At 33.2% G+C, this 9,867-nt stretch overlaps 1 protein-coding gene across 1 annotated transcript; it reads left to right on the plus strand.

The window, feature by feature from the left end:
* The first annotated feature begins 2,155 nt into the window (after positions 1-2,155).
* LOC124831745 (uncharacterized) lies at positions 2,156-5,518 on the plus strand. The gene is made up of 3 exons (XM_047305827.2): positions 2,156-2,983; positions 3,408-3,561; positions 4,850-5,518. Exons 1-3 carry the CDS (start codon positions 2,273-2,275, stop codon positions 5,308-5,310), a joined length of 1,326 nt encoding a protein of 441 aa, XP_047161783.1. The 5' UTR covers positions 2,156-2,272; the 3' UTR covers positions 5,311-5,518.
* Positions 5,519-9,867: the final 4,349 nt, after the last annotated feature.

Raw genomic sequence — 9,867 nt, forward strand, 5'->3', positions numbered from 1 at the left:
AGGTAAAGATAAAATTCATTTCCTCAATAATTATAAAAGAGTATTAAATTTAAAATTTATTTATGTATGTAATTATTTCAATTTAACTTCAAAAATAAAAAATTTAACGGAAAATTCTTTTCTTTTGTAAATTATCTAGTTATGGGATTACTTTTTTAAATATAAATATAAATGAGGACCAATATATATATATAATAATTACTACGAAAGTCATATATATATATATATATATATATATATATATATATATTATATATATATATATATTAAACAAAGATATAGAAATATATCTAATTTATAATTTAGGCTTGATTAAATTTCAAGTTCCTACAAATTTTTCAATTAAGCTTATTATTTTATATTTTTTAATGGGTTTCATTTTTTAATTGAGAAGATAATATGGTTGTTACTTTGTCTTTTTATCTTGTTTATTTGTCTTCACCTATAAAGAATTTGAGGTTTTATAATTAATATATAAAATAACATTGAAATTAATGTAAAATTATAAATGAATTATATTGTTTTTATTTAGGCTTAATACCTTTTTTGTCCCTCGAAAAGGGAGAAATGTTCAAGTGCGTCCTACTTTTTTTAAAAAGTTAAATGTGGTCCTAACTTGTGAAAAAAGTGTTCAATTAAATTCTTTTTGGTCACGGCGTTAACTTTTTAACAGTCCAACTGTCAGCGTGAACTGAACTATGCAACGTGTCTGTTAAGGGTGAATACGTGGTTGTCTGAGGGTAAAGATACAGATAACGTGGTTGTCTGACTCCACTGTCAACCACCGCAACCCTGGCAGCTCCACCGCGCAACCACCAACAGCCACCACAACCCTAAACAAAACAAAAACACCCTCCAACGTGAAACCCAGAAAACTCAAAACGTGAAAACAGAACCACCCCAAATCAAAAATGAAAACTCCATCATCGCTAAACTCAAAAACAGAACAAGATTAGAAACCCCAATTTCAATTATTTTGAAATTCCAATTACATCAGAGAATCTTAATTTCCCACCCTAAAACACAAGAATCAGAATCCCCAAAATTTCCAATTTCAGAACCCAAATATGCCAAATTGGAAGATTAACTCCGCTGCCGCGTCGGTCTTCCTCAACACGCGTCACCACCATCTTCACCTGTCATCACCGTTCGCACCCAGACCTGCGTGCGAAAAAATAGGAAACCCCTAAACTCAAACGAAAATAAGAGAAGGAGGAGGAGAAGGAAGCTTAAACCCCTAGAAATTGATCTTTTTGGTTAGTTCCCAAATCGGAGGAGGAAGGGCTTAACCATGCTTACTTTGCTGCCGCCAATTTCAAAGGGTCTTCAAAATTAAAAGAACACCCTTGGAAAGAAGTCATTCCTATCTCGCCCTAAACACTTCCCTCACCTTAAAGACCAAGTGGCAGGAACCGAAACCCTAACCCCTCAGATTTTTTAACCACTGTCACGTTATCTGACACGTTGCACAATTCAGTTCAAGTTGTCAGCTGGACCGTTAAAAAATTAACGTCGTGACCAAAAAGGATTTAATTGCACACTTTTTTCACAAGTTGGGACCACATTTAACTTTTTAAAAAACGTAAGACGCGCTTGAACATTCCCTCCCTTTCGAAGGACCAAAAGAGGTATTAAGCCTTTTATTTATTAGATAACAAGGGACATCAATGGGGTAATGACAACAATTTCTTGTCGTTATTATAGATAGTGATTAGAGAATATGATGATCTTATTCTCCAAAATGTTTTCAATTAAAATAATCATTTGTCAATTTACTTTAATATCAATATGGTGTTATATTAACTATAAAACGTTTTACATTTTTTAGTTTTTAATACATGAAGACAAATACATAAGAGAAAGAGTAAGTAATAATCACTTCCTCAACTAATTAACTTGAATATTAAATAGTATAGATAAAATTAAAAAATATAAAAAATTAAATATCTATAGAAAAAAGATATTAAACAGCAACATAATTCAAAATATTTAAATTATTCGTAAGGACTTCAAATTAACTAAACTTGTAATTAATGAACTTGACATATTTATTATCGTTTTTTAAAATAATGATCTTAAATTGAATAACTCGTATTATTTAAAGTTGAAACAAAACATCCATCCATCCCTCTCTTCTTGTCTTCCGTCCCTTTATTTCCTTTTGAAGCAGCAAGCCAGACGCATCGTTATAAATACTCCATTGCATTCTTCTTGTACTCATCCCAATACAAACCAATCACAGGTCCACACACATATTTACATACATAGCACCATGGTCCACCCAAACTCCCGAACCGTCGGCGACACCGAGCACAGCTGGTGCCGCGCCGTCCGCGGCGGCACCGGGATCGCCGTCCTCGCCCTCCGAACCTCCAAGGCCCCCAACATCTCCCACCTCCAAGCTTCCCTCCGAAGCCTCCAAACCTCCCACCCAATCCTTAGGTCCCGACTCCTACACAACAACAACAACACATTCTCCTTCCTCACCTCCCCAACCTCCTCCTTCACACTAACCTCCCTCACCCTCCCCGCTAATGTCTCCGACCCCCTTACTCAGATCCTCGAACTCGAACTCAACCGCAACACGTGGCACGACTCCAACGACGACCACGTCTTCTTCGCCACCGTCTACACTCTCCCCAACGCCAACACTTGGGTGGTAGCACTGAGACTCCATGTCTCCGCTTGTGACCGTACCACCGCGCTGTTACTTCTCAGGGAGTTACTTACTCTGATGGAAGGAGATCACGGCGATGGCCAGGACAACGGTAATCATAAAGACGAACCTAGTCTGGCCATTGAAGATCTCGTGCCACGTGGCAAGGGCAAGAAGCCTGTCTGGACACGTGGCCTTGACATGCTGGCGTACTCGCTCAACTCTCTCAGACTGTCCAATTTGAAGTTTGTTGACGCCAAAAACCCTAGGTTTTCGCAGGTGGTTAGGTTGCAACTCAACCAAAACGAGACCAAGGGAGTTCTAGCGGTAAGCTTACACTCATCTCATCTTTCTCATCATACATTACACTGATACCAACAGACAAATAACACCCCTCAACAATTCAAAATAATAAACACCCTATTTTCGAGAAAATATCTTAGCAATCTTTTATACCATTTTACTCTATGGTAATAATGGTTTCACACCTAAACGCAGTTATTACGGGTGAGACGGGTGGGATAAAATGAATGGATGGTAAACGTAATAAATGCGATTAGTCAATTACAAGTTTTCTCAGAAGGAAAAATGGCGAAAATACCTTGATTTGGGTGCCTAAAATGATTAGAATTCAAGTATAAACAGTGAGATCATTTATTATCTAATAACTTTTACAAAAGTCAATAAAGTTACTTACCCTGACCTAATTTGAAAAGGTAGGATTTTCAGTAACACAGAATGAGTTTTACAGGGTTGCAAGTTGAGTGGGATAAAACTGTGTGGAGCACTGGTTGCTTCGGGGTTAATGGCTACCCATGGCTCAAAAATGAGGTCCAAGAAGTATGGAGTGGTCACCCTCACCGATTGCCGATCCAGTCTTCAATCGCCCCTCACTGACAATTTTGGTAAGTATATCTGATTAATGATTCACTTTCCGCTTTTATCAAATCAATTACTTACACAATAATATTTTTTCAATTCATCCTATTAATCTGTTCTCGTAAGTTTCTCCCTCATAAGTTGTTGAACCAGTGAAACAAATACACCATGTTAGAACCAACATCCTAATATACATACATACATACATATATATATATATATATATATATATATATATATATATATATATATATATATATATATATATATATATATATATATATATATATATATATATATATATATATATATATATAAAGTACGAAAGTGATCGATCTATCTTCCCATGAATTAATTGCGAAGTTGATATTACAGTTTTGTTTTCTGTTCCAGTAAGAAGATGGTCTCCGCCATTAACCTTCTTTACTATAAACGACAATAAATAAATATGTTTCTAATTGAGAGTGGACGGTTTACAAGAAAAATTTAATCATAGTATTATTACTATTATGGCGTAAAATACATGTATTAATTTTTTATGATAAAAAATAATAAAAATATAATTATAAAACAAATATAAATAATTTATGCAATTTAATTGTACATAATTTTTATTTATTTATATTAAAAAATAATTAAATGTAAAAGAAACGATTTAAAAAATAGTTAAATATAGAAATATCATTTGAAAGGTAAAATTAAAAACATGTTAACACAGAAAAATATTATTGACATAAAAAATAGTAAAAAAACGTATTTATATTTTTTATGATAATAAATAATAATAAAATTATTATTTATTATTGTAATTATTAAAGTAAAATAATTTTTTAATTTTATTGTAAAAGTTTTTATTTATTTTGTAAGTAATTTTATAATTAAAAAATAGATAAATAATAAAATTGAAAAAGAAATAGTTAAATTTAAATAAAAAATATCTTAAAATGTAAAATTTATAAAAAATTTATTTTAATCTAAAAGAATATTTATTTAAAGAATAAAATTAAAAAATATGAAAAAAATATTTTATATATATAAATATATTATTATCATTGTTATTTTATCTTTGATATTTGTAAGGAGATAGATATACCAGTGTTCCCACCAAAATAAATAAGCCCACCAACAATTCTATCCAAAAAAAAGGGAGAGGTGTAAATTGTCTAAATATCCTAAAACAGTGAGAATGACCGGAATACAACGACAGGGCAAAGACAAAAGGAGCATTAAAAGGAATAATAAAAACGTTGGAAGTCCTGTATTAATTGAAACAAAAAATGTTTCCACTGACGAGAAAGGGCTTGCAATGTTCAGGATTTTACCACTCCGCCATTCTGAATTCGCACGAGATGAAGGGAGGGGAAACCCTATGGGAGCTAGCCAAGAGGACTTACCAAACGCTCGGCCAGTCCAAAAACTGCAACAAGCATTTTTCAGACATGGCAGATTTGAACTTTCTCATGTGCAGGGCAATAGAGAACCCTAGCTTGACGCCCGCCGCGTCGCTCAGGACCTCCTTGATGTCGGTCTTTGAGGAGACCGTGGTGGACAACGGCGGCGCCAAGCAGCGCGAGATCGGGGTTGAGGACTACATGGGGTGCGCCTCCGTGCACGGTGTGGGACCCTCCATCGCTATTTTTGACACCATTAGGGATGGGAGTTTGGATTGTGTGTGCGTCTACCCGGCGCCGTTGCACTCGCGGGAGCTGATGCAGGAGCTTGTTGGGAAGATGAAGGCTATCCTCGTTGAAGCTGCAAACGGATACACGGAATAATTCTCCTTGATTTCTCTATGGATATTTATAGTTAAAAACTTGTCATTTTTATATTTGTTACATTAAATTCTTAATTTAGTTTATTTATATAAGAGCTTATTTTATTAGGTAAGGATCATATATTATGCATTTGGCACCTGTTATTTATTATACATTGATACTTCACTCTTTATTAATTTTAATTTAATTCACATCTTGTAATGTATTATTGATTTGATCATTATTAGGGTTTATCATCGTACTAAAAGATAATCAATGCCCTTACATTAAATACAATTTTTCGATGGTAGGAATTTGAACTTAATTATACGCAAAAATATGGATAAGACCCATAATTTTATGCGGGTTAGGCTCACTATCCATGTTAACCGCTTGGAAGATACTTTGGTATATAATTTTTTTGAAAAAGTATAAAATAGTCAATATGAGATTTTTGTGCATTTTGGAATTTTATTATTAATCATCCCATGTGTTGCAAAAGATAAAAGAAAAAAAAAGAAGATAACATTTGGTCGGATATAAGATGTAATATTCCGCAGATAATGTTGCAAGATACATGCAATCATTGAGAAACTTATTAAAAGTGTACTTAATGGAATAAGTTATAAGAATCAAAATATTAACAAGATAAAAGAAAGAAAAAGAATATAACATTGGTTTGATATAAAATATCTTGTAGGTAATGTTGTAACTTATATTTAATCTTCAGCGTGTTGTCTTATTCAGTTTGACCACTGGTGCATGTTGATTCGTCTTAAACATTAATCAAGTTCGACTTGTCTCAAATTTTAATTAAGGTCGACTCGTCTCAAACTTTGATTAAGATTGATTTGTCTCGATCTTTGTCGAAGGTTGAATGTCTTGAGATTGTTAGGTTGACTTAGCTTGACCTTCGACTAGAATTAAATCATCTTGCCTGAATCGACTCATCTCAAACTTTAGCTAGGGTCAACTCATCTCTACTTCGACCAGATTTGATTTGTCTCGAAATTTGGTCATGTTTGACTTGTGTCAATTGTCTTTTTCTGAGTAAACTTTGCTCAACTCGAGGCTCGACCTTTTATCCAAGTCTACTCAGCTTGACCTTCTGTTCACACTGACTTTTCTCAACCATTGTCTTAGTCTAACTCATCTCAATAATTGACTCATCTTTATCTTCGACCAAGGTCAACTTGTCTTTTCCTTCTATCAAAGCCAATTCTTCAAGACCTTAGGCTAGGACCAACTAGTCTTAACCTTTACTTAGGATTGAGTAGTCTTGACCTTTGTCCTAGACCGACTAGGCTAGACCTTCTGCTGGAGTAGACTCGGCTCAACCTTCCAACTTAGACGATTTAGCTCGACCTTCCGACCTAATCGACTTGGCTCGACCCTTTGACTCAAACTGACTTAACTCAACCTTTGATGTTGAAGCTTGAGCCAATTCAGCCTTAAACGAATGATGAGGAGAGTCGACCATGGTCGAGAGTGTAGACGAGTTGACTTGGATCGAAGGTCGAAACAAGTTGACTCGTGTAGAAGATTAAACTGAACTAGCCTGATCCACAAGTCAAGCTAAATATTTTTAAAAAATAATTTTGTCTTGAAAGAAATTAATTTGCTTTATCCAAAGAAGAAAATTAATATCCAAGATATTCAATTACTTCATCCAAACAAAATATTTAAGAAATAAAGATAATTCAAGTGTAAGTAATTAAAAGACAATGTATTTCAATTTCTTAGAATTGTTAAATTTTCTAACACAAACACAAGGTTAGGCTAAGGTCATCTTTCAATGGTCTTTAAAATAGATATAAAGACTAAAGAAAAGTTTGAAGAAAGGATAAAGATGGAGAACATTAAGATAAAATGTACAAAACTAAAGCTTAAGAAAGATAAAGATAAAGCTTATAGGAAGTAGAAAGATCAATACTAAAAAAATGCTTTCTAGGAGATGAAGATAAAAGAAGGAAAAGAAGAAGACATAAAAAGGAGCATAAAGGGGTTACTTAAATGAAAGAGATAAACAAATGATGTTTGTTTAAAGGGAGTAAACAAGAAGAAGCAGAAGAGATAATATATTTTCTTTAATTTCTTTTACTTTATGCATTATTTTATGTTTTATGAAAATTTGTTTGTGAAAACTTGATTTGATGAAATTATTTTTGAAAAATATGCATATTTAAACTTTATTGTTTTAAGCACCATAAAAAAGGGAGACATTAGAGCACAATTCAATAAACCATACTATATTTGACATTGATCTTGTGCTTAACAACAAAACATATGAAACATGATTTTATAAGCATTAGTTCTTTATGTGTAATTGTTTCGTCTGTCTCCTTGGAGAATATGTCTAAAGTTTCTTCACACAAATAACTTTTCAGAAAAGACAAAATGTTAGTCCTATGAAGATGTTACTCTTATTAGGTCTTATGTTTTACTCTAGTTTGGGAGAAAGTTACCTAACTTAGGATTAAAAAGTTGTGTATCATATATTTGCATTAAGGAAAAGAATCTAATGATACACAAAGTACATTTAATGCATATTCAAGCTTGAGCATGGACATAAATAATCAATAAGGAACGAACAAAATAATCAATATTGTTTCGATTATTAACACATCAGAATAGTTTCTAAACTCAATGTAATATTTACATAACAAAGTTTCTAAATATATTTACCTAACAAAATTACTTAACATAGTTACACATAAAATAATTCCTAAATTCAAAATGTAATATTGAATACATTAATCATCTACGAATATTTAGAATAAATTCAGCCCACTGCTCCCGAACATCATTTATGACATGTTGCTCCATTGGAGACGTGTCATCAAATATCTACACGATGAATAGTTTGAGTTAAGTTATAATATTAATGGCTTAAGATGTTAGTTATAAAATGTTCATGTTACCAAATTCCACGAGTCAAACGACATTTGTGAATATAATTTTCTACATGTGCCTCATGACATAATTTTCACACTCAAAGCTCCCGGTTGACACATGAGTACTACAAGTTAAAATTATAAAGTATCATAAAACTTATAATTGTATTTATAGTGTGAAAGATTAACTATTTCTAGAGGTGATATGTGTTCCCTACAACCTTTGTTACCAATAAGGAGTATTGGTAAATCTTGAAGAAATTTGTTTTGATGATGCTACAAGATGTTTAGTTGAAGAAGATATTAAAATTAGTTAAAAGCAATTTGTAGAAATTAAATGTAGTAGGAAATTCTTGTAAACCTTGTAAGCTTGCATTTTTATCTTCAATAATCGATTATAGAATAGCAATAATCGATTATCACAGAGTCATACAGGAATAATCGATTATCACTTCATATAATCGATTATCACTTTTTGAAAACCCTGTAACGGACTTGAATAATCGATTATCACTTACAATAATCGATTATTCATGGCAGTTGGGAGTTGACCTTTGGCATTCAGTGTACTTGGCTATATATTTTGTTTTGGTGAAATTAGAAAAACAACAGTTGAACAAAAAGCTTTTGAGAATACAGTGTGATCTGAGGAAGTTCCAAAAGCTTGTTCATTACATTGCCTGGTCTTGTGAAAAGGAGAAGCTCGCGCTTTGTGGGTCAAAGGTCGGAGCGGTTCTCTTCAAGTTAGCAAAGTTTCTGTTCTTCTGGTTCGTTCGTTCGAAGGAAGGTTTTATCTGTTTTCTGTTTCATTCACTCTATTGTAAACTTGTGAAACTATTTTTAGTGAAAACGTTAATCACTTTTTATAGTGATTAACAACTGGACGTAGATTCTTTTGAATCGAACCAGGATAAAAATTCTGTGTTGAATTTTCTTGCTCTCTATACTCTTTACTGTTTTATACACATCAACTGTTTGGAAATTTGTCTCTAAGTAAATTAAATTTATAAAACTGACCATCTTATTAAGAGTTTGACTGAACACGCTTTCCGCTTTATAAGTTATTCCGCTGTGCAAGATTCTATAACGGTACCGATTGTTCCAACAATTGGTATCAGAGCTTGCTTTGATATTTTTTCAAATCTTTTCGAAAATGGCCGGTCATCAAACTCAAGTATATGCCGAGGGTGCTTCCATCAACAGACCACCACTCTTTACTAGTGATAACTATGCATTCTGGAAAGTCAGAATGGAAATTTTTATGGGGTCTGTTGACAGAGGCATCTGGGAAGCTGTACTAAATGGTCCCTATATTCCAAAAAGAACTATTGATGGTGTAGAAGTAGAAAAACCATACTTTAACTGGACTCCAGAGGAAAATAGAAGAGCTCAATTTGATATTAAGGCTCGCAACATTATTTCATCTGCTGTTGTACTTGATGAGTTTTATAGAATTTCAGTTTGTAAGACAGCACAAGAAATGTGGGAGGTTCTCAGAGTCACACATGAAGGAACAGAGGACGTGAAACGTGCAAGGAAGAACACTCTCATTCAGGAGTATGAGATGTTCAGAATGCAACCTGGAGAAACAATTTCTGATGTCCAAAAGCGATTCATTCACATAGTGAACCACTTGACAGGGTTGGGTAAGACTTTTGATACTGATGAATTAAATGTAAAAATC

Source organism: Vigna umbellata, chromosome 8 (assembly GCF_029865625.1).
Source record: "Vigna umbellata cultivar VRB3 chromosome 8, Vumbellata_1.0, whole genome shotgun sequence".
Classification (NCBI taxonomy): domain Eukaryota; kingdom Viridiplantae; phylum Streptophyta; class Magnoliopsida; order Fabales; family Fabaceae; genus Vigna; species Vigna umbellata.

Coding starts and splice junctions, on each gene's coding strand:
- LOC124831745 (XM_047305827.2), top strand. CDS start 2,273: ATGGTCCACCCAAACTCCCGAACCGTCGGCGACACCGAGCACAGCTGG. Junction 2,984..3,407: donor AGACCAAGGGAGTTCTAGCG/GTAAGCTTACAC, acceptor TGAGTTTTACAG/GGTTGCAAGTTGAGTGGGAT. Junction 3,562..4,849: donor GCCCCTCACTGACAATTTTG/GTAAGTATATCT, acceptor TGCAATGTTCAG/GATTTTACCACTCCGCCATT.